General features: G+C 33.6%; 2 protein-coding genes across 2 annotated transcripts in view; both read left to right on the plus strand.

Annotated features, from left to right (window-relative positions):
* LOC127798735 (uncharacterized) overlaps positions 1-25,513 on the plus strand; it is a 106,446-nt gene extending 80,933 nt beyond the window's left edge. The window contains exons 2-7 of the mRNA XM_052332298.1: positions 1,749-1,864; positions 16,256-16,311; positions 24,593-24,843; positions 24,947-25,156; positions 25,240-25,332; positions 25,415-25,513. Of these exons, the coding sequence (XP_052188258.1) occupies positions 24,826-24,843; positions 24,947-25,156; positions 25,240-25,332; positions 25,415-25,513 (420 nt within the window). The 5' untranslated portion in view covers positions 1,749-1,864; positions 16,256-16,311; positions 24,593-24,825. The remainder of the gene's footprint in view (positions 1-1,748; positions 1,865-16,255; positions 16,312-24,592; positions 24,844-24,946; positions 25,157-25,239; positions 25,333-25,414) is intronic.
* Positions 20,589-23,213, plus strand: LOC127799721 (uncharacterized). Its single transcript, XM_052333943.1, has 3 exons — positions 20,589-21,886; positions 22,747-22,800; positions 22,901-23,213. The coding sequence occupies exons 1-3, from the start codon at positions 20,589-20,591 to the stop codon at positions 23,211-23,213; spliced, it is 1,665 nt and encodes a 554-aa protein (XP_052189903.1).
* Positions 25,514-25,754: the final 241 nt, after the last annotated feature.

The following is a 25,754-nucleotide window of genomic DNA, read 5'->3' on the forward strand; positions in this document are numbered from 1 at the left end:
AACACTCTAAATCATTTCAGAACAACTTATAGAACCCTTTAGACTTCCAAGTTAAACCTTGAATACTCTCAAAGATGCTAGGGAAGTCTAAAATATTCTAAGAAAGCTCCCAGTCAAGGCTCCCGCACGGCATCCAAAATTGGTGGGGTGTGACACATTGCTTATCCTAGCCATATCAATGTACGATTGGCATGATGTGCGTAGTGTTTATTTACTTATCAGTTTTGACTTGTGGAAATAAAATCACTTATAAACTTGCACTTACCTAACCAAATCACACACACACTCTCTTGTAGGTTACCTTATTGTGCATATTTTGGCTGTTGACATGTGTAACCTTCTTGGCTGTTCCATGTGTGTGGCCTTCTCTTCTGCACTTGGTTCTTTACATAAAAACCAGATTGCCCTTTGTCCAATTGTTTTGCAGGGATTGTTTTGAATTCTCTCATTATCAGATCTTTCACACTCTTGTATTGTTGAGACCTCAAGGTTCAACCGGGCAGGTTTCTTGAATGTGCTTTTTAGAAAGTCCAGATGCTTGTGTGATTCGGAGAACACTTGCAGGACCACTAGTTGCTGGTGGTCCTTTACTGGTGGCCTCCTTTCTTTATAAGGCGGGAAAGGATGGCCCTTGCAACCACAGTTTCATCTCACGTTTCCTTATTTTCTTACTTTTTCTTATCTGATTTTCCTTATGGCCACGTGAGGGAAGGGGAAGGGAAATGAATTGTTGGCTATTTACAAAATGAACCTGTCTTGTTGTCCTCATTTATAAATTAGTAAAGTGTATACTGGGATTCGCCATTTGGCAGACAAATTGTGATTTGATATTTTATTGATCGTTTTATTTATATTAGGATAATATTAGAACTAAATATTGCCCGTTGAGTGAAGATGTAAGTTTATATTCAGGAACTAGTTGGAATTATAGCAAATTCCAAGGTTGCGTTTAGATGTTTTTTAGTTTCTGTGCAAACTTTCTGATCAGTTGAGTCCTACTGACACGAACAGATGTTTACTAGGGATTGTAAGGCGAAGAAGTTATGGTCATTCATATTTACACTGATGAATGATGACACAAAGAGGATATCTAGACAGTAAAGTTTGAGCTAATATGATTTTTAAGGAGGTGAGGGTTTTAGCTAGGAAGACAATTTAATGCACTTTTTCTATCAAAATTAACACAGCATGAAATTTTGGGATTTTGTTTTGAATCTAGGTTTGTTACCAAGGGAAGGTGAGAATCAGGAAGTGTTTAGAAAGAAACATGGCATTATTATTCCAAACATTTTGAAACTAATAAGTTATGCTTTGCATGTCATTAATCTATGAAGTATTTACTATGTAACGAATAGTCATATTTAAACTTGCCAATCTGCAACAAAACCTGATGTCGTGTGTAGAGGCACTTACTAATAAATCTCTTTTCTTATCTGGCGGGGATAGAATGGAATAATGTGCTGCTAAGTCAAAAGAGTAAAGTTTTCTTCTAACACCTGAGAGAGAAGGCAATTTTTTTATTTATTATTTAGCCTTTTTTTTAGCTTGTGGGCCTATAAGTCTAGTTTCATGCATTTAAAACAGTGCCCTTCTATATATAAATATGATATTATAACATTATGCCAATAAATGATTAGGCAACAAAGTGTTTCCTTCTGAAGTCAGTTCTTTTGAATTGTTTCTATTTCTGCGTATTTAACATTTATAACTAAACCAAACTTCTTTGATATTTTGTCTACATTAATTAGGATACTACTGAGGAAGATTGTCCCCTTTACCATGCTAGGGCCTCAAGCTGTTTGCATCATTCCTGCTACAGGTTTAATTTCAAGTGCTACACTTAAACTGCCTGATTCTTCTAGAGGTACATTAACCTATGAGGTGTGGCTCCTTTATGTATCCTAAAATTTTCATTTCTTATGTTACTTGATTTAACTTCAGTGATTGTTGCTTTTGAATGTTGAACAAGATATTTTGAGACCTCTGCTAGAAACTTTACTCCTGTTCTTTCGTGGCAGTTTGAGATATGTTTACTTACCATTGATGAAATTTATGTGTAGTTAGCTAAACATCAATTGTTTGGCTAACAAACGTGAGATGCAACAATTTTATGAGTAGTATCTGTGCAGTTTCTTTCCTTAATATCTAAGAGCCAGCAAGCTCTATGTAGCAAAATTTTCAAAGGAGAATGTACATTATGTGTAAGCTTTTGGTTTTTGTCAAATCAGGTTACATCCTTTTAGCTATAGCATCTAAAATAGGTGTGTGACTGCTAGGGTGAGATTTTTAAGACCTTTATTTGTAGCTTACAAGGACACTGAAATTGCTGGATATCTAATTGTCACGACCCTAGGGTTTAGCTAGGGTCTAGGGAGGAATTTGGAAGAATTTGGGAGAGAAACGGATAAAAAATTGGAGGGAGATACATAGCAGAAATTAAGAGAAAGGGAGGGAAAACAAGGGAGAACTAGAGAGAGAAAGTAAGGAGGAAATATGAATTCACTAAATCATACCAACATACATTTCTCTACATGCTATGACCTATTTATAGGCTGTTCAAGTAATAAAATATTGTAGAACAGCACCCATGTGCACTTTAACAGAATGAATAGCATCTCCTAACCAACAATTGTAACTAATGGCGACATTGCCCCTCTAATTCCTCTTGGGTCATGACAATTTCCCCTCCTTGAAAGGTTTCTTGTCTCCAAGAAACTTATTACCATTAAACTATTGTTATTCATCCGATGCCCATCTTCACCAATTGGTTTCTTCTTCGCCTTTTCTTGTTCTCCTCTCATATTACCTTTTTCTTTTGCTTTCTCTTTCCTTCTTCCTTAACAGAACTACGACTAGCGGCAAGCCCAAGTCCAGCCATCCACCTCTTCCTCATTGCCATTGAAAATGGTTCCAATGGAGCTGTCAATCCTGTAACCATCTCATTTCCAAGCATAAGAAGAAATTTAAACTTCTCTTTAAGCAAATCAACCTTTTTTGCAGCTGCTGCCCTGTTTTGTGTGCCCGTGCCAAAGACATATGTATGAGATGTTCCAAACAAGGTGCCCGGTGCAATCCTTTCGTCCTTCTCCTCAAGTACTTGGTAAAGAGACTTTTCCAGCTCCTTCCTCTGCTGCTTTTGGAGATCAATAAGATCAGCAGGGCTGTCCTCCTTCCTTGCAGCTTCCCTTCTCGTTCTTAATACCTCATCAGCCTCATACTCCTCCTTAGTTGTATGAACACCACCTTCCTCTTCCATGGCTACTATATCAGCTCCTTGCACTTCTTGATGAGCAGCCTTAGGAACTCCTATGACAACATTAGTTTTGGGCCTTTCTCCAAACCGGGTACACAAGGCATTTACAAGCTGTGGCCAGCTCCATTCTACCCTTCCCCAGCTCCAATTCTGAAACCAAACGCCTGGAATTCCACTCAAATTAGCTGCAACCATTTTTACTTTTTCCTTTTCAGCTACTCGGTGTTGGTAGAACACCCGTTCACATTGTCGGATCCACCATTTTGGCCTATCCCTGTCAAACACCGGAATAGCCAATGGAGCTAAAGTGGGCAAATCGGCACTTGGAATTGAGGTCGACTAAGTCCAATTAGCAGTCTGAAATTTATGTGAACACATAATCAAAAAATCGTCCAGCTGCCTACGAAGGTCCTTAACTTCCATTGTTGCAGCCATTAGTCCTTCGGCCATCTCCTCAGTTCAATTCCTTGAAATTACACCCTATAACAGCTTCTTGATCAGCCTCTAAGGATCCCTTCGGAAACTCCTCCTTGAATTAAAATTCAACAATCCTTAATCCCCGCAATCTAATTCAACCTGGCAATGGTTGCTTTCAGTCCAACAACCTCAGTTCTTGCTGGTGAATAGGCTCCAAATCAAATTCTACAAAATTCGATAGTGACAACAATGGCTCTAATTGCTCAGTTTCACTTCTCACCACTTCCAAATCTGAGTTGAGAATCACTGCTTGCGGAATTCTCCTCTAGACCAGTTCCGATCGCACCTGCTGTCACAACTCAGTCACATACAATGACCTAAGTCCAATTGCTTTGGAACATCGCCAAAGTCACATGCCGTGACGATACTTCTCGCCTCACTCAAGATCCACTTCTGACCGCACCTCCCCAATACGAGCCTATCCGTTATTAATTAATCGGAATCACAGTCCGATCAGTTCGACTAGATCGTTTTCCAATTTAGAACCGCATGGCCTGCTCGTTTGCCGCTCCTTTCTGCCCAAATCCCGATCCAATCCAAGTTCAGTTTTGCCTGGCCTTTATTCCCGCTTCTAGATCGCTCCAGCCACACCCAATCACGGACCACTTAAGCCTGTATTGCCTAAACCACCATGCCTCCACTGCCTCTTCAATTCCGAGTATATAATTGATCAAAGGAACTCGCCTCTTGGATTAGCTGCTCTAGACGTGCTTTGATTCTGGATCTCAACTACTGTGTTGTGATTAAGGTGAATCGCCTTCTTGAATTGCAATTGCAATAGCCGAAGTCCATTGTTCTTGTCGCTGCTAGTAATCTGATCCAGAATTCCTTCAAACTTAGATCGGAACTACTGCTAGTAATCGCTAATCTCAGCCTTGGTCACATGCACGCCTTCCTTGACTGACCAATACCTCCTAGATTTTCAAGCTAAGAGGCCATTCTCCGTCAGAATCATTGGAACTGAATGGGCTGAGTTCAATTCGTTCCCACTTTTACAGCAATTGCCGATTGCTAGAGTTGCTTGCAAGTAGCCACGATTGCTACAGATGCACAATTGTCCCGACCTTGCTTGTTCACTTCCTTCTCCAACCAATAGCTCTAAATTCACCTTACAAAGTCAGCAGTACTAAGCTCGCCTCAATCAACTGCACATGACCGCGTATGTGCACAGTCACCGTCGGAGTCGCCTTCCAAGTTTCGAACACAATTTACCAGAATTCATAATCGGAATCAACTTCGAACTCCGCCTTCAAGATCCATTTCCGATCTCAAAACTCGCTGCTCCACTCTGATAACAACGTTTCTGCTATGCCAATACTTCCGGAACTTGATTAAATCGATTCGGCCTCCAATTTCAAGATAGATCAGATTACGGAACCAGCTCCGCCTCTGTTTAGTCGAATTTGATAGATTCACCTCAAACTCCATTGCCAATGCCAACGTTCTGTTGTTATGAACTTAATCGCCGCTTCGTCTCCAATTTCGAGCCCGAAGTGCTTTGCTCTGATTAATTTTCCAGTCACCAGAATTGCATCCAGGACTGTTGGAAATTAATCTGCCCTATGCGTCGGAAATCACTGTTTCGATCAATTCCGCAATCTATTGTCTGAATTTGTTGCGGAATTGCCTTGGTCAATTGCTACGACTACCAATTCACAGCCGAGAATCGTCGGCTCTGATACCAAATGTCACGACCCTAGGGTTTAGCTAGGGTCTAGGGAGGAATTTGGAAGAATTTGGAAGAGAAACGGATAAAAAATTGGAGGGAGATACGTAGCAGAAATTAAGAGAAAGGGAGGGAAAACAAGGAAGAACTAGAGAGAGAAAGTAAGGAGGAAATACGAATTCACTAAATCATACCAACATACATTTCTCTACATGCTATGGCCTATTTATAGGCTGTTCAAGTAATAGAATATTGTAGAACAGCATCCATGTGCACTTTAACAGAATGAATAGCATCTCCTAACCAACAATTGTAACTAATGGCGGCATTGCCCCTCTAATTCCTCTTGGGTCATGACACTAATTTTCCTTAACTTTATACTTGGAGATTAATTTAAAGGCCTAGACAAGAAGCGGGCTGCCTGACATGATTACTTTATACGGTGCCATATAACATTGATAGCGATTAGGAAACCAAGATGTATTTTCCTTCATTGGCAGGTGTGCTTGAAACTGTGTTTTGTGTGGTGCCTATTTAGTTTGAAATTTGGCACAAGCAAGGTATGGCTTTGAGTATGAAAGTCATTTTTGATTGAAAATCTGTAAGATGGCGTTTGGTTTCATCAGAATCAAACCGAATGGCATAAAACCTGGAAGGAACTAGTTGAGTTGCATTCGAATAGGCTGGGATTTTCATTCATTTGTGTGGTTGCATTAGAAAGAAACATGTTGGAAATAGTTTAATCTTACCTTATAGAAAAACGATTCATTCAATGCAGAGAAGAATTAAGTCCAAATAATTATTTTCTTGTAAGAACAAATAGTTTATTACTATTATTTATTGCTTTTAATTTGTTTTCTTTATGTTTTTTATTTGTTAGTTGTTAATATTCTTTTATATAATCCAATAGTTGTCATTATACGTTGTGATATCTAAACAGGGTAAACAGGTTGGGTCACTATAGGGTTGCAATCTGTTAAGGGTTAACTTTAACTTTATCTCATAGCTTATTGGATCAAGAATCCTTAGCACTAACTTGAATATGCTAACTAAACAGATAAAAAGGTTAACCTATTAAATACCTATTTAAGTTAATATATATTGATTAGGTTGACCCATTAACCTGTTTATAGTTGAGGTGAAGAGGATGGAGATGGTTGGTTAGAGAAAATGAAAGAATGGAAAAGTTGCTAGATGTTTCTAACCCTAGGGTTTCAATTTTTTTTTATCTCAAAAATACCCTTAAAAATCGAATTAGGAATTTAGGATGTTAAATGCTTGAGGGGTATTTTGGAAAATAGATATTTAAACTTCAGTTTTTGGTTTCATCTTGACCCACTTAAACCTACTTTGTTATGAGATCAATTCTAGGTTTTTTAAATTTGTTTTGCTATCAAATTGAACCCAATACACTCTTATCATGTTGATTCAATAATAATCTAAACCTATTAAGGGTCAACCTAAATCAACTAATTTCGTGTCGAGTTCAAGTTGGATTGTCAAGTCAGGTGATCTATTGACAACTTTAATTACAATTACGTTCAATGTTTATGAATACATAGAGTATACTTATATATGGATATTATGGATTAAGGTAGTGTTTGTTAACTAAGATATAGATTAAAAAATGTAAGATATGGAAAACATTTCATACTTTTGTCATTTTTAATGTATACAAAACTTATCTGATGACCCTCACGTGACTTCTTATCGTAATTTTTTCAAATATACTTATCTCTTTTCCCCTCTCAAGATAAGCATGTGTTGGTCTTTATAAATAAGAAAAAATGGCATTTCTATCCTTTAATGAATTGCAAAAAATTTAACAAACAGTTTGATAAAAATTTTAGAATGTTTCCCCAACTTATCTTGATTGTTTTATATGTTGATTCGGAAAGCATTCTAATTTTATCTTGATACAAGTTTATCTTACTTATCTTAACAAACATGACCTAAGTAGAGTATAATGTCTTAGTATCTTTTATACTCGGCATGTATTTTTCTTTACTTATTTATTATTATTATTCTCATGAAAATTGATTGGGTTTCTATTTATAATTAGACTATATTAAATGTTATCTAGATCAATAACTATCACATTCATGAAGTTATTTTGGTAATTGAGCTCTATCTCGCATTTGAACTTGTAGTAAGTTATGTTTTGTTCTAGTAGTGTTATTTTAGACTTGCATTCCACCAATTTTATTTTTCTAGTAATTTATTACATTCTACTAATGTTAACAAGATTAATAAAGACCAAATACGATTTTGCAATAGTGTCCCATTTGAATCAAATGCAGTCCAAATTTGATACTTTTTTTAGTTGTTTAATTTATAGGGTTTAGTTTGTAGTCTCCTTGATGCAAAATCCAAATCCAAGAAACAAAATAATTTCAATGATTCCAAATAAATATCAATATTCAATATTATTTATGAAAGTCTGATTTTCAATACATCACTAAAGGATTATTTATAAATAATTAATAGATGAAAACTAATTCTAACTGTGTTTCTTTGATCCAATCTAATTAAGATTATAAAGATAATAATAATTCAATTAAGATTTTAGGAAATAGAAAAATTAAAAGAAACTAGAAATAAATTAAAATAAAGAAGCTAATAAAACAATATTAATATCTATTTTTATACCTAAAATATTATTTCTCAAATATTTATTTGTATGATCTTCATCACTCTTCCTTTCTTTATTTAGTTAAATGAGTTAAAATGTAGTGTTGGGATTAGGAGTTCTTTAGACAACTCAATCAATGTTTACACATGTCAATCTCTCACACTCTTCACCCGAAATCAACCAAGTCATCAAAAATAAGAAATTGAAATATAAGACCATAATTTAAAGGAATGAAAAACAGTGAGAGAAACAACCAAACCACAAACAAGAGGCACACGATATATCCTGATTCCGATTGCATGCAAAAGAAACCTTACATCTAGCCTTTGTCCAAGAGCAATTCCACTAAAAATCTAAACTTTGAACAGTACAAGATGTCCCTCACTCTTATTCCACCCGAGTATAATCTTTCTTGGAGATTGCAAAGAGCTTTCTTGACACAAGCCTTTCCTCTCACACACTACACTCGCACAATATCAGAATGAATGATCTATTATCCAATTGCCTCACCCTAAGCATTTTATTTATAGAATAGGGAGGACATCCCAACGAAGACTATAGATAATTATAGTTTAGCTCCATAACTTTACTAATTTCACATGTGATACAATTTCCTATCTAAACCTTCAATAGCCATTTATGTTCACTGCTATCACTGATCTTCTAGGAATGACTTTATTCTATACTAGTGACAATAATGTAACAATTCTCCACTATTGTCTTGAGTATAGATCCATTCTTCATCCATCAAATCCTTGGGCCTTCCAACAGATGAATTGAACCTTCTCTCATCCAGACTGTTACTCAAACTTGATCACTCAAAACACAATACACATTAAAAATATTTAAAAAAAATGCCGCAAATTTTATCAATGGAATAACCTTGGATAATATTTCAGCTGCATTGTCTATACCTGCAACCTTTTATTCAGGATTAATTCCTCATTCTCAAGGATTTCCCTAATGAATAAATTCCCAACATTAATATGATTGATTCTTTCCATGGTAGGACTGAATTTTTGGTCAAATGGGTTGCACATTAGCTATCCCAACTCAACTCAACCTAAACATTCCTCTAGGGTGTCATAATCAATAGTCAATACACCCTAACTGCATGGCTCTTCTTCTAGACTTACTCCACCATAAACCAAATCCATATCAATGTTAATTTTATATACCAAAGATTCCAATTTCATAGCATCCTAGTGAACCTTACTCGAATTGGTCTTAAATCCGCTAGACTTACTTGTAGCATGCCAGCTCTGGCCTTTAGGCTTTACCACTTCATTTGAGTAAGAACCTTACTTATTTCTCTTATGCTTGCTTCCTTATTAGAAGACTGCTCATCTATCTTAACTTCTTTACCATCTTACAAAAGTATGTCTATTTTTGGTTAAACTAGGTTGCCTAAGTTGTCCTTTCTCTTACTTTTGTCTAATATTTACCCAACTTCTCTTAGATCCTTCACTTCAACTGTTGACCTAAATCTTAGCTTTCAACTTGAGGATCCCTATGGTTTATTTTCTAGTAATTAGCATACCAATTCACATATGGGAGAAGATATATTGACATCTTGTTAGGCTTATCTTTGTAATAATCACAGCTACCAAATGCACTCATTTTAAACCCTTGGATTATCATAAGAGAATCACATTTCTTATACCAATGCCTTAGGGATTGACTTAATTCATAGGGAGACCTTCTAAGCAACCATAGTTTCCATAGTTGCTTACCTTTCTCTCTAACCTCAAATCCCTTGGGCTATTCTATAAGATCATTTCCTCTTAAACCTTCATTTAAAAAGGTTGTTAGTGACAACCATTTAGACAAGAATTAAGTCTTGATGTGCTGTCATAGCCTAATAGCCACTAGCCTAGTCTTTTACCTAGGCTTTTCTCATTTCCAACACCTACCTTAATCTCAAATAGTCACTCATAGCTCACCACCCACTACAAGAAAAGTAGCTTTTAGTGGCGGCCAGAAGATATTTGTCACAAATACAACTATTAGTGGCGGCCAAAACTGTTTATCACTAAAGAGGCATGTTTAGTGGCGGCCAAAAAAATTCGCCACTAAAGAGTTCATTATTTGTGATGGCCTCGATTTGTGGCCACTAAAGGTATATTATTGTGACAAATCGGACGTGGTGGCCACTAAAAGTAAGCTTATTTGCGAGGGTCGGCATGGGCGGCCACTAAAAGCACATTATTAGTGATGGCCATAGGTGGTGGCCACTAAAAGTACATTATTAGTGACGGCCATAGGTGATGGCCACTAAAGATGCAGTATTTACTAACATGCTTATTTGTGATAGCCGGTGTTGGCGGTCACAAAAAACTCATTATTAGTGACGGTCAGCCTAGGCGGCCACAAAAAGCACATTATTAGTGACAGCCATAGGTGTGGCGGCCACTAAAAGTACATTATTAGTGACGGCTATAGGTGACGGCCACTAAAGATGCAGTATTTGTTATTGGGTACTAACATGCTTATTTGTGACAGCTGGTGTTGGCGGCCATAAAAAGCTTATTATTAGTGAGCGGTCGGCCTAGGCGGCCACAAAAAGCACATTATTAGTGACAGTCGGTGTTGGTGGCCACAAAAAACTCATTATTAGTGATGGTCGGCCTAGGCGGCCACAAAAAGCATATTATTAGTGACAGCTATAGGTGGCGGCCACTAAAAGTACATTATTAGTGACAGCTATAGGTGGCGGCCACTAAAGATGCAGTATTTGTTATTGGGTACTAACATGCTTATTTGTGACAGTCGGTGTTGGCGGCCACAAAAAGCTCATTATTAGTGACGGTCGGCCTAGGCGGCCACAAAAAGAACATTATTAGTGATGCCCATGAGTGGCGGCCACGAAATGTGGAGTGTTGGTACCAGCCACTTTTGTGCCCAAAACACTTATGCTTATTTGTGATGGTCGGCCTAGGCGGCCACAAAAGGTGCATTATTAATGACGGCCACAAGTGGCAGCCACTAAAAGTGGAAGTATTTGTTACTTATTTGTGGGGGCTGGCGTGGGTGGTCACTAAAAGATAACTATTTGTGACGGTCAAGTATGGCAGCCACTAAAAGTGGATTATTTATGAAAACTAAGAATAGCAATTAATAATTAATAATTAATAAAAAATATTTTATTAAAAAGTATATTTTAATATATTTTTATTTCATAATAGAACTCATTCTTCTTTTAATATTCTTAAGAAGTATATTTTTTATTTCAATATATTTTTATAATTATTTATTAATAATATACTTATTCTTATTATTAATTATAAATAAAAAACGTTTGCTATAAGCCGCGGGGAAGCTTGAATAAGTATATTATTAATAATAATTATAATTATTAATAATATATTAATTTTTATAATTATATTAATAATATATTTTTATAATTAAAAATATAAAATATAATTAATAATTAAAAACAAAGTATCTTTTTATTTATAAAACTTTAAAAATAAACAAAATATATATTTTACTTATTAAAAACCTATAAAAATTGTGCAAAATGTATATATATCAAATATATTTTTTTACTTAAACAAAATGTATATATCAAAAACTGTGCAAAATATATTTTTCATCTCCCTCCCTCATCTCTCCCGCCTCCATAGTCATTTCCCTCCATATCCCTCATCTCTCCTGCCTCCACCCCATCTCCTTCTCCGGCTTCGTCTCCTTCTTCGGCTTCGGCTCCTTCTCCATCTCTTCTCCGTCTCCATTTCCGGCTTCTCGTCACTGGCGCGATGCCGTTCGTGTTCTCGTCACTGGCGCTATCGATATTGTTTCACCTCTGAAACACCACTAATCAATCTCAAATCTGTTACTTCTTTCTGTTAACTTCTTGGTTATCACATTTTCACTGATCTTCAATTTGTCTTTCACGATTTCATTGGAGATCTGATGAATAAGTGGTTCAATCTATGCTTGTCATCTGAAAATCTAATTGATTGCGGAAATATCTATGTGCAAAATGTGTGTGTGGTTTGTGATATGGAAGTGCATTGTTATTTTGTACGTGTAGGCTTTAGTTTTTGCGATGTGATGTTGTTTACTGGCCGTCATTGGATTGGTTTGTATACGTTGGATCTATTTGATTGATTGGTGCTCTGTTCTTGGACCGTTTACTGCTAGTCTATACTAGTTTGACTATTATATCAGATAGTGCTGCCTTGGTTTTAAATTTATTGAAATTGGATAAAGTCTAATTGTGAACATTCCTCTATTATTATAAAAACTTATCTACCTGTGTTTAGGACCACATGGTCCCACTGCCTCTTACCCTTTCCAGTCCTCCTTTGGAAGGGCAACGACTCATGAGAAATTATTTTGTGTTTATTACATATTGTATTAGCATACATTTCTTGTGTTTTCAATTTTCAATCAATTAATTTGGGGAATTTAGAGTTTCAGATTTAAGGTTTTAAATTAATTAAATGTAAGCTATAACTGGTTTGATCTTGATCTTTTTTCTCAACAACTTTGGTTGAATTTATTGAAATCAACCTATGAATATAGAAGAAGGTAAGCTGTCCAAAATGTATTCGAAACCATATGCTCAAAGAATGATAAGAATTCCCCAAAATGTAGGCCATGAAAATTCTAAGTTGGAGCAACTATATATGTAAGTTTGGTGCAAGACCTATAAATATGCTTACCTGCTCAAAACTTGATAACAGAAGTCCTTGTGACTAACTTGATATGATTCTAATAATACATCCATTAAATATTTATTATAGATTAAATGAATACAAGAGTCTGTTTTTCTTATTTGTTTTGTGCTATTTACCTTTTAAATCTTCTTTGCTATGAGTTTCATGTATTTGAGATGGCATTGGTTATTGGCATCTTTTGTTTTGTTTGAACTAATCGAAAGGTCCATCTAGTGAGAAAATAATGACAATTCGGGTTGTGTTGGAAATGGAATGGTATTTTGATTTATAGCTAGTCATGTGAATAAGTAAAAGATGCCAATGTATCCAAGAGAGAATGTAATAAATAATAGTAGTCATCTTTCATTGTTGTGATTCAGTACATGTGTTAAATTTTAATTAATTTATTAAATAAATTTTTTAATTAGCTAGGAAAAAGGAACTAAAGAAATATGTTCTTGTGAAGTTGGTGACCAGTCAGATCCTTTTGCCAGCTGAGTTGGAGATTTAATTAATAGTTTTGGGACTGTGCAGTAGCCAAAAAAAAGGTCTTTAATTGAAAATGAAATATTATTGCAGTCTTGGAGTTATGGAAAGCCTTGGAGTAGCTAGTTATGGAAAGAAGATAAGCTCTAATTCCATGACTCCATGGCTGTAATAATATTTCAGTACGTGTCTAGCATGTGCAGTTGTGGAATAACTTGTGGTCCTTTTCTTTTAATTAGCAAATAAATTTATTCTTTTTTAGTTATTACGAGTCTTTGATTTATCTTATTCTATTTTGATTTTGTTAGGACTTTTAATAGATCATAAGATAGAATTTAAATGGTATTACATTACGATATGCAGTAAGATTAGTTTTAGAATAGCTGTAGGTGTTTTAGGAGCTCTATGGATGGCATTTCCTGTAAAGAAACAAGTCTTTTTCCTTCAAACTATTGCCCTTACATGCTCCCATATTCGATCAGTTTCCTTTTCAATTAAGCTTCATTATATAATAGAAAGAAAGTGCAAGTACCTTTTTAGCTCAATTTAATGATGTTTGATTTGATATTGAACTTGGAGACAGTTAATTTACATTTTCTGATGGGTACATGGAGTTTACTAATATATTTTTTTATTTAGGTTTGGATAATATTTTAGAACTTCCCTCATTGTGAAATAAGCTCCAAGCAATACCATGAGTACCATGTAATTGCAACTAATATTTGAATTCTTAAAAGCTTGAACTGCTGTTGGTCGTCTGGTGGTTAGTTCTAGTTACTATAGTTTGAATTTCACGTGTTATATAAAGATACCTTTGCTTCCATTTTTTCCTTAAATAACCTGTTTCATGTCTGTTTTTTTTGGAAGGGTAAGTTTTGACAGGGGCTTAGCTTTTGAGGTTTTTACGTCTCACTTATTATAGATATTTTCTGCTAGGTGTGCGTATCCAATGAATCATTCAGGCACCCAGGTAGTAGTTCTTTTATCAGTTGATGAGTTTGGGCATTTTGGCCATAATGAAGATATGAAACAACAATTATGCTGTGTTTTTCTGTTCCCTCCTCTAGCTTGTAAAAATCTTATTCCAGATTTATGTCACACTTTGTTAACTTGTTCATTTCCTGAAAGTGTGGAAGCTTGTCATTTTTTGTTTGTATTCGATGGGGAACATTAAGTGAAATTGATGGATGAGCACTTCATAGGATCTTCAAATAGTGATCTTGCTTAAATCTTGATGATGGTTCAGTAAGTTTTTCCTCCAATTGTTTGTTAAGTCAGTTGATCTGTTAAAATTTGTTCTTATGTACTTAGGTATTAAGTGAGTTTTCTTAATTCATCCATGGAATGTTTGATGTTTGTAGTTTTTGGTGGCAACCCAATTGTATACGATATAATTCGTATTAGGGTGCTGTCATTGTAGTAGGTAATCAATGATATGTCAAGATGGTCTTATTATAGTATACAATCATTTCAGTTGTTTTTTGTTCTCTTTCTGGATTGGGCAGATACCAATGAGAATCCTTTTTGTTGTACAGTACATTAATGACATGTTTTGTGAGATATATCTTGGTATAGCAGTTGACTATAAAACCTGTTGCCTTTTGATGGCAAAAGGGTTTGTATTATCTCTGCTTTTTTGTGCAAACTTGTGTAGTTTTTGTATATTTTTTTGTATAAATAGAAATGAAATGATCATTATATTCATCATCATTTTAGTACGCTTTTGTTTTGATATAATAGAATGGTAAAATAAATTTATTATATCTTATTTTTAACTTTAAATAATTTTATTAATTAATAATATTACATTTTAAACTATCTAATCAACTAATAAGATTGTATGGATATTGAAAACAAGATGCCAGAGATACACTTTATCTGAAAATAAAATACATATATTATTAATTAACCATCTCCTAGAATGTAAAGTAGTCTATTTTTGAATAAATAACTATTTCTTTCATTTTTATGTGTGTTACACATGCATTCGTACGTAATCTTATTATAACATATCCCTGCTGTGTCCCAACTTATCATTTTAATAATTGTTGTCCCGATGCTTTACATTGTGTGTTAAGGAAAAAGCTTGGGCAGCCGGGAAGGTTTCTTCGGTTGTCCGTCGGTATGATAAAGCTTGGGCAAAATAACTGTTAAGGAACAGATGGTGGAGTCGGGTGATTTGCTGTATGATCCTTTACTAATTGTCAATAGACACATAGCAATTGACAGAACAATGGAGAACAATGGACTTGGAACCTTTATTAAGTTTTTATTAGGTGAAAAGGAAGCATCCACTCACATTTAGTTGTAGTTTGTGCAATAGAGGAAAAGCCTTCAGCAAATAACTAATCCACAAGAGGTCATCATCGTCATTAAAAGGGAAAATAGTCGGCACCAATTGCTTGACATTGATGAATTTAGGTGCATCTTCCGGTAGCTTTATTATCTGAAATTAAAAAATACAAATGAATTCAGCATAATTAAATTAATAAATAATAGTGATGAAAAAATCTTAAATTAATATTACTCATTAATAATTTAATAATAGTAATAAATTTTTGTTGGAGTTTAGCTAAAATCTTAAATTAATAAATAGTGATGAAAAAATTGAAATAATTAGAATAATTAAACCAATCTAAGTACTCTAAAAAAAAAAAATAGTTATGAAACAAACTTTTATCAATATTACTCATTTTGATAATAAGAACACTTATGAATCAGATAATATCAACACTTATGAATTAGATAATATCGTGTTAATTGGCCCTTGGCCCTATTTACTTTCACTTTCTTTGTTAGATCTATTCATCTATAGGAGGAATAGGAATTCCTTTTAATCAAGAAATAATAGTGGATTTTGGATATATGGTTAATTCCGTCTATTAGATCTTTTGCACATAAATTTTCTTACTTTCCTAGCTCAAAATTTTCTTTATTGTCTTGTTATTATGGATGAGTACAAGAAATTAGACTGACTTTATTACTGATGTTTATTAATCTAAATAGAGGTGCAATGTGCAATGTGAAATAATTACTTTGTTAATCTAATATTGTCACCCTTCTCATTTCCCTTGTAGTGTTGGTTTGTTTTCAAATTGTTGTGTTATTTGGGATTGTATTTGCATCGTAAGAGGTATGTATCCCGTGAGTGACGGGGATTTTATCACTCCCTCCGAGTGGTGGGAGATCACCCTAATTTATAGGTATAGAATATTAGTGAATATATATATATATATATATGTACATTGACATTGTGTATGTACATACCCCGTGAGTGATGGGGATTTTATCACTCTTTTCGAGTGGTGGGAGATCATCCTAATTTATAGGTATAGAATATTAATGAATTTATATAATAAAACAGGAAGGTTTTTGAAAATGTCTGACTTTTGAGACATTTCAATGGCTGGGATTATTTTTTATGTATTTGATGGTTGAGATTAAAAATCTTCCCGCCTAATTTGCGGCAGCTCAATGGCTAATTGATGGACATGTGAGCAGCTGCCTCTCTCTTTCTCTCTCTCTCTCCTACTCTTTCAGTCACTGCCACCCACCCGTCGTCTCAATCCTCTCTCTCTCTCTCTCACTACCTCCCTTTCTCTTTTTCCCTCTATCCGCCGAAGCTGTCCGCGCATGAAGCTCCATCGCTGCTCAAAGTGTGTACCGCTCAAAGTATGTATCTCTCATTCAGTGTGTGTCCTTCTCATCTCTTATCTCTCTCTCCTCAGTGTATGTATATCCATCGCGACTGTATGTATATAGTCACTGTGTGTATATAGTTCCTTTAGTTTAGTTTTAGTTTCATTTTCCGCATCATATCACGGCTTTAGATTTTGTGTTGTGTTCTTTATTTTTTGTGCTGTGTCCGCGCATCATATCACTGTGTATCTCTCATTCGTTATGCTGTGTTCTTTGTTTTTTTGTTATTCTATTCGTTTTGCTCTAAGGTTGCTGAAGCTTTAGGTTGCTCTACGGTTGCTGAATCAGCTCTGAGGTTGCTCTAAGGTTTCTGCTGTCGCACATGAAGCTTTAAGTCACTGTATGTATCTCTCATTCTCTCTCTCCTCATTGTACGTATATCGCGACTGTGTGTATGTGTATATATTTCTTTATATATTCTTCTTCTTCTAGAAAATACAATGTGGGTCTGTATTTATATAATGTGGGTATGTATTTGGTCTCAGGTAGATGGAGGGCGCAGTGGGTTTTTTGTGAAGCATGGTTCCTGGGTTTTGTTCTCTGGCAAGCTGATTCAGATTTCTAGGTCTCTTTCTCTCCCTTTCATAGTTTCTCTGTGCGTCCAAGACTGCGTCTGATTGTGGTGAGTCTGCTGCAAATTTTGAGAGTGTCAATTCATTCTGGGTTTTGTTTTGATTTCTCAGTCACTCTCTCTCTCTTTCATAGATGTAAATAATAATCTATATGTATATGTATGTATATAATAATCTATATATTATAAAGATTAAAGAAGCAAGGCAGCACTCTGCCGTGCTTGCATATATGTATGTATATAATAATCTATATTATATATTAAAGAAGCAAGGAAGCACACAGTATGCGACTTCTTCCTTGAGGCAATGAGCCCAGGCAAAACATTGTGTGTGTGTGTGTATTTACATTTTGTGTGCCGTTGTAGTCAATTTGTGTACATTCTGCTGTGTGCGTGTGTATTTTGTGTGTATGTATTTCAGCATTGTGTGTGCGTGTGTACATTCTGTTATATATTATAAAATATGTATACTGTTGTAGCAAAATTCTTAGTGTATGTATACGCGCTGTGTGTGTCTCATTGGAAACAAAGATTGGGACCATAATGATAATTTATAATAAATACTTAGGTAGTGGACCATTTTATAATAATTCTAATTTATGATAGTTATAATGTAAAATAATAAATACGAATTCATAATAATTATATTTAAAATTAATAATAATTTGTAAAATGAAATTAAAAATTAAGAATTTAGGTAATGGCCATTTGATCTAATTCAATTAAAATGAATGAAAATTATTTAATTAAGTACTTTGGTCAGAGATATTAAATTTTATCTCACCCATTCATATACATTTTCATGTAATATAGCTTTAGTTTTAATCGAGATTTTTTTTATATTAATTTTAATAACAAATTAAATTTAAATTTTAAATCAGTGTCATGTATATGTGTATTAATTTAAATTATAAATTAGTGTCATGTATATGTGTATCCATATAAAAATTGTAAATTGTAATTTTTGTCATCTTTCTAGAGAAAGGAAATTTAATACTGGAAGCACAAAAAATATAACAAAAGAAAAAAAAAACTAGGACATTGGGTACACTTTTCTTCAAACATTTATTCAAAAAAAAATTTCAAATATTTTAATTTTAACAATTTCTAACATTGGATACAATTGAGTTGGACCCAAATATATAATTTTATCTTTTAAAAATTTTATAGGACGAAAATGAGTTGTATTCAATTATGTGTTTATACAATTTTATTTTTTTTCATGAGTTGGACTCAAATATATGTGTTTATTTATTTTTTATATAATTATAATATAACTTATTTAAGTTTTTTTGAAAAAAATTATAACTCATAAGAGTAGGATAGGTAAATTATAACTCATTGAAAATTATAAATTTAAATTAAATAACTAAAAATAGTCTGATAATTTCATGTACCAAGCAAATCCTCTATTAATTTAAACTAAAAACAGTCAATGATAATTTGTCCGGAAGCCCATTTAACCCAACATAAATGCTATTTCATTTTTATTTTTATAAAAAAATTATTGGGTTTAAAAAATTAGGGTCGTCATCTTCCTTAATTTTACTTTCCAATTATTTTTCTTGGACTTTTCAAATTGATAATTATTCATACCAGATTTTGATTTTGGGTTTAATATAATTGTTAAAATACATTTATTCTAAACATTAGGTTGGCCTTTTATCATTTTGGTTTATATTTTTTTTTTCTTATCATCTATTCTATTATTTGATTCGGTTATTTATTTAAAAAAATATTTAATTTTATTATTAGCAATTGATTTGTTTTTTAGGTTGAAGTGCAACAGTTATGGACAATATTACTATTTTTGTTCAAGTAAGTTTTTTTTTCATATAAATTTAATGTAAAGCCTATTTTTTTTTTAAAAAAAAATACTTATCATATCTAATTTTTTTCCTCATACTTTACAGGTGGATGGCGACTTACACCGAACTGTAATATCGACTTTGTTTACTAATTTTTTTATTTATGTATATAAAGTTTTATTTATCACTCTAAAGTGTTTACATGTATAGGTTCGATTCCTTCAAGAAAAAAATGTTAATGTTGTTATTTGCGATGAGCGTAACGTTAATACTATTCGCATTTGTGAGATAAGCCTAAAAATCACTTTAACATTGGATATGCATTTTCTTATCATTTAAAAAAAATTATAAATATAGTTTACTAATTTTTTCTATTACCATGTAGATTTATTTCTATTGATTATATAATTTTTTTAAATTTTAATTTAATAATAATTTGAAATATGGACTTCTTAAGGATTGGATCGAAAAATATATATAGCTTAAAAAGAGAAATACAACTACCCTGCTTTGATAGGGATGTAATAAGGTAATTTCAATCTCAAAGTATATTTTGACATGCATATTTCCAACAAATGTACTAATCTATATTTTTTTTGTTTCACAAATTACTAGATTATTGTGCATGTTCCTTATTGGGGATACATACAAATTGATACGAAGACTTTTTGGAAAGTAATGAGGAGAAAGTTCAGGCAAACACATGTTTGAAGACATGTTATTGACATATTTTTTGTAAAACATATATATTTTGTAAAGCTTTAACTCATTTTTTGTAAAATTCTAACCCACTCTTTTGGTGAATGAAAATATAATGTTTATTTTTTATATGTAATTGTAATTTGATTGGTAACAATAGTACTAATTGGTGTGCATTTTAATTTTTATTTTTATTTACAGTAGTAGTAGTAGTATTTGATATTTAATTTTTTTATATTTGATTGGCAATAATAACACTAACTAGTATGTATTGTTTGATATTTAAATTTTAATTTAATTTGTTCAGGTTGTAGAATATTTTTTTTAATTTAATTTTTATTATAAAACGTTAAGAGAGAGAAAATAAATATACAATAACTTTAATTTTTATTTTTTATTTAATATTTAATCTTATATTATTTACACCGTACCTTTAGGCACGGGCATTCCCGTGTATATATATATGTACATTGACATTGTGTATCCGTGAGTGATGGAGATTTTATCACTCCCTCCGGGTGGTGGGAGATCACCCTAATTTATGTGTTTATTTGTCTATTATGTTTAGACTGTCTAATGGATGTTTAAAAACTTGTACCTTACATTTTTTTATATTTATTTTTAATTAGTGTGATGGATAGGAGTTGGATGCAATTGGATGACAAACTTTGTGACCAATACTTGAATGGAGTTAATGATTTCCTTGAATTCGAGTTCAGAAACCCACGCATAGATGGAAAAATTCAGTGTCCTTGTCTACAATGCAACAATACATATTTTTTTTGTCAAGATGATGTCAAGTTTCATCTAGTTAGGTATGGAATAGTTAAGAATTACGTTAGTTGGTACTACCACGGGGAAGAGGTATTGGTTGAAGTAGAGATTAGTGATGAGGATGATGACAACAATGATAATGGCGATATGCGTCCTATGCTGGAAGAAGCCTTTGGGTTGCCAAATGTTAATATTGATATGGGTCATGATTCATCTAACGAGAATGAACCGAATTCGAGTGCAAATTTTTTTTATGAATTATTGCATGATGCCGAACAACCTTTATTTCTAGGATGCACCCATGTGTCGAAGCTTTCATTTCTTGTGAAACTGTTGCATTTGAAATGTTTAAGTGGGTGGAGTAACAATTCATTCAACATGCTATTTGAGATAATAAGATCTACATTTCCAGTGAGTGAAACTGTGCCTTCTTCTTATTATGAAGCTAGGAAATTCATCCAAGTTTTAGGACTCGATTATGAAAAGATAGATGCATGCCTAAATGATTGCATACTTTTTCGAAAAGAATATGTAAATTATCATGAATGTGTGAAATGTGGTGCTCCTAGGTGGAAGTCAGTGGCAGGAAAAGAAGATGTAACTGGGAAAAAGGTACCTACAAAAATCCTGAGGTATTTTCCTTTAACCCCAAGGCTTCAAAGGCTATATATGTCATCCAAAACAGCTTCAAATATGCGATTGCACGAAGATAAACGTGTTAAGGATGGGTTATTACGTCATCCAGCTGATTCTGAAGCTTGGAAAAAGTTAGATGAGCATTATCCTTTGTTTTCAATTGAACCTCGTAATGTTAGACTTGGAATGGAAAGTGATGGATTTAATCCATTTGGCTCAATGAGCATTGCTCATAGTACATGGCTTGTGATTGTAGTTCCATATAGTTTGCCCCCTTGGATGTGCATGAAACAGCCTTATCTCATATTAACCTTACTTATTCCTGGTCCAAAAGCCCCTGGAAATCACATTGATGTTTATTTGCAACATTTGACTGAAGAATTGAAGGAGTTATGGGAGACCGGTGTTCAAACGTATGATGCCTCAAAGAAACAAAATTTTCAGATGCATATAGCTATTTTATGGACTATTAATGACTTTCCTGCCTATGCAAATTTGTCTGGATATAGTACAAAGGGAAAGTGGGCTTGTCCTTATTGCAACAAACACACCGAGTCTCATTGGCTAAGTTATGGGAAAAAAATTTGCTATATGGGCCACCGTCGATTTTTACCTAGGAACCATAAATGGCGTAATAATAAAGTTCATTTCAATGGAAAGGTGGAACGTAGGGACCGACCTCCACAACTGTCTAGATATGATGTGTTTGAACAATTATGCACTGTTGAAAAAGGAAAATGGGATAATTCTAATGATACTTGGTTAAAACATTGGAAGAAAAAAAGTATCTTCTTTGAGCTGCCTTATTGGAAAGAATTTTTGTTGCGTCACAATCTAGATGTTATGCACATTGAAAAAAATGTATGTGGTAATGTCATTGGAACGATCATGCATATTCAAGGAAAATTGACAGATGGTAAGAAAGCTCGCATGGACTTGAAAGAGATGGGCATTAGAGAGACACTCCACCTACCCGGTGAAGATGATAAAATACCTCTTGCATGTTACATATTGTCTTCAAAGAAAAATTGATGTTGTGTGAATTTTTGAAAGAAGTTAAAGTACCAGATGGTTATTTGTTGAATATCTCAAGGTGTGTTAATATCAAGGAGAGCAAAATCTTGTTCTTAAAGAGTCATGATTGCCACATTCTTATGCAACGATTACTCCCTCTTGCTATACGGGGCCTTCTCCCTAAGGATGTTTTTGGTGCATTGATTGAATTGAGCAATTTTTTTCGAGAGATTTGTTCCAAAGTATTGAGGGTTGAAAGATTAAATGAACTTGAACTCCAAATTGCTGAAACTCTTTGCAAATTAGAACGAATCTTCCTTCCAACTTTTTTCAACATTATAAAACACTTGCCTATTCACTTACCTAGTGAAGCTAAGATTGCCGGCCCTGTCCAGTATCGTTGGATGTATCCAATTGAAAGGTTTGTACATGTTCTTATTCATACTAGTTTTTTTGGAAAAAAAAAAAAAGTTTACCCCCTTATTAAGGAGTTTAAGAAAAGTTATCAATTTCTTTGACAGGTATTTACGCACATTGAAATCTTATGTCTGTAATAAGAGTTGTCCAGAGGGTTCAATTGCAGAGGGATATCTTGCAGAAGAATACCTTAATTTTTGTTCTAGATACCTAAAAGGATGTGAAACGAAATTCAATCGCATTGAAAGAAATGCTGACGGGGATGGTGTGAAAACAATTGGTGGATTATCTGTGTTTACTCAAACAGGTCGTGCTTTAGGAAAAGCGACTCAATGTGAGCTTGGAAGAGAGGAATGGTCCCAAGCTAGATTATATGTCCTTAAAAATTGTGATGAAATCCAATCATTCATAGAGTAAGTGATAATTTTGACATATTATATACCAATTAATTTATAACAATTATTTTTCCATGAAATTTCTCTTACTGCTTTTTGTGTGTAATTTAAAATAAAGAACACAAACAATTGGTGGTCCAATCTCTAGCCCATTCCCATCCCAGAAACGTAGAAAACATTCACAATAGAGAATTTCCAAGTTGGTTTGAGCATAAGTAAGTATATTAAGATCCAATATGTATCATTTAAATGCTTTGTGGTTAAATGTTCAATGCCATCCATTTGAACTATATTGTTATTTAACCCATTTCCCTTTAAATGGATAGGTGACACAAATGTATAATTCAAAAAATGACAAAGTCACCAATCATTTGTTATCACTTGCTCGAGGGCCAAATCATAGTGCATTGTCATACAAAGACTACATTGTTAATGGTTTTCGGTTCCACACCCGAGATCGAGAGAAAGAATTGAAAACTCAAAATAGTGGAGTTTTCGTGAGAGGGGAAACTAATAGTTTTGCAACTGCGAGAGATGGTAACCCAACCCTTGGTAATGTGGATTACTATGGCGTGTTAATGAATATTATCGAATTGCAATATCTTGGCGGTTTACGAGTAGTACTATTCAAGTGTGATTGGAGAGATGTATGCAATAAAGGAAGAGAAATCAAGACAGATAATTACGGGTTCACTTCCTTAAATTTTGATAGATCATTGCAGACTAATGAACCATTTATACTTGCTTGCTAAGCTGAACAAGTGTTTTATGTAAGGGAAATAGGGGAACCTAATTGGTATGTTGTTTAACGATCACAACCTCGAAACTTTTATGATATGGATGCCTATGAAGCCATTAGTGATGAACCATTTCAACAAAATGATCTATCAAACATTGGCCAATGTTCAACCCAAGATGCGAATCTAAATGATTGAGTTTTCATGCCATAGAAGTGACATTCCGCTAGAGATTGCATTTGAAGAAGGGACATCAAGACAACGAAGAAAAATAATGTATCCTTCAGTTAAGAGAAAGAGAAAGACTAGAGGAAGAAGGAAACAAAAACCAGTTTTAAGTGATGATGATTGATTTTATATGTCTTGCTTGCTTAGTTTTGATATGTTTCTTTTTTTTTTTCCCTCCATTTTTCTAAAGCTTAGTGTATTTCAGTGTTTCCTTTTTCTTTAGTCACTTTCTATATATAAGTCTATGTTGTAGCCAATGGAGGGTATAACTGAAACCAACGAACAAACTCTTGTCACACCACCTAATTTTGATCCATCTACAAAACAAAGTTGCGCTGGTAAGAAATAATTATCTATGTTTTAATAGTTTGGTTTTCTCATCTGTAAAATGATAAAATAATTATTAGTTTTTATTTATCATATATTTATTGTATAGGATCATCATCATCTAATGCAAGAAAAAGAGGTCGAGGGAAAACAAAGAATAAAATACTAACATCTTTGGCTCCTGGTCAAAAATTGCCATTGGAATTCAATAATTATGGTCAAGCCATTGGATCAAATGCTAATGTGTTTGCAAGTCATATTGGCAAGATTGTTAAAGTATGTGAAGATGCACCAATTTCTTGCAAGTGTTGGGAAGATGTTCCACAAGACAATAAGAATAAAATGTATTCTTATGTACTGGTAAGATCAATAATTATTCTATATTATACTTATATGATATTGTATTAAATCATTCTTCATGACTTGTAACGTTTCAAACAACTTTTTCTTTTAACTTGTGTAGGAGAAATTTGAATTTGATGAAAACGAAGTAAGAAAAAATTGGATCTTTGGACAGATGGGAAGGGCTTTTACAAACCATAGATATAAGTTGAAGGTTGACTATTATGATGCATATGACAATGATGATGATCGAATTAAGTTTTCTCCAACATCAATCGACCAAGGACAATGGAGACAATGTGTCAGTTGGTTGAGCTCACATGAGTTTCAAGTATTCTATACCCTTTACTTTTTTTATGCACAAGTTACTTTAATTATTTAAAACATGATTATTGTATTTGGTCTTACATATAGGTTTCTTGTGCTCGTAATAAGTCTAATTGGTCAAAGCAAACAATGACTAAAACTACAAGCACTAGAAGTTTTGCTCCAGTTAGAGCTGAACAGGTATAATTTAAATCATTTATACATCTTTCTCATTAACAATTTTTTTTTTTTTGTTGTTGATTAACTTGTCTATTTAATACAGGCTAAAATATTAGGACATGAACCGTCTGCATGGGAAATGTTCAAGGTGACACACAAGAAAAAAGATGGGTCAATGGTTGATTCCACATCAAAAGAATAGTGGTAAATTTTATTTTAAACAATTTATGTTGTTATTGTGATATATATTTTAGTATTATGTCATAACATATCTATTTTATTTATTATCAAATTTCAAGACAAAATTCAATCTTTAGTAACCCAAAGAACTGAGGAAGAACCTTCTCAAGCTATAGATGAAAATGAAATTTTTTCTGAAGTAACGGGAAGAGAAAGACATAGACGTGTTCGTGGGTATGGATTCGGACCAACTCTTTCTTCTG

The sequence above is a fragment of the Diospyros lotus genome, chromosome 4, assembly GCF_014633365.1.
Source record: "Diospyros lotus cultivar Yz01 chromosome 4, ASM1463336v1, whole genome shotgun sequence".
NCBI classification, from domain to species: Eukaryota; Viridiplantae; Streptophyta; class Magnoliopsida; order Ericales; family Ebenaceae; genus Diospyros; species Diospyros lotus.

Excerpts from the sequence above, each read along its gene's own strand:
- LOC127799721 (XM_052333943.1), top strand. The coding sequence starts at position 20,589 with ATGGATAGGAGTTGGATGCAATTGGATGACAAACTTTGTGACCAATAC. Across the intron at positions 21,887-22,746 it reads GGATATAGTACAAAGGGAAA|TGAAGCTAAGATTGCCGGCC; the intron begins GTGGGCTTGTCC and ends TCACTTACCTAG. Across the intron at positions 22,801-22,900 it reads TGGATGTATCCAATTGAAAG|GTATTTACGCACATTGAAAT; the intron begins GTTTGTACATGT and ends TTTCTTTGACAG.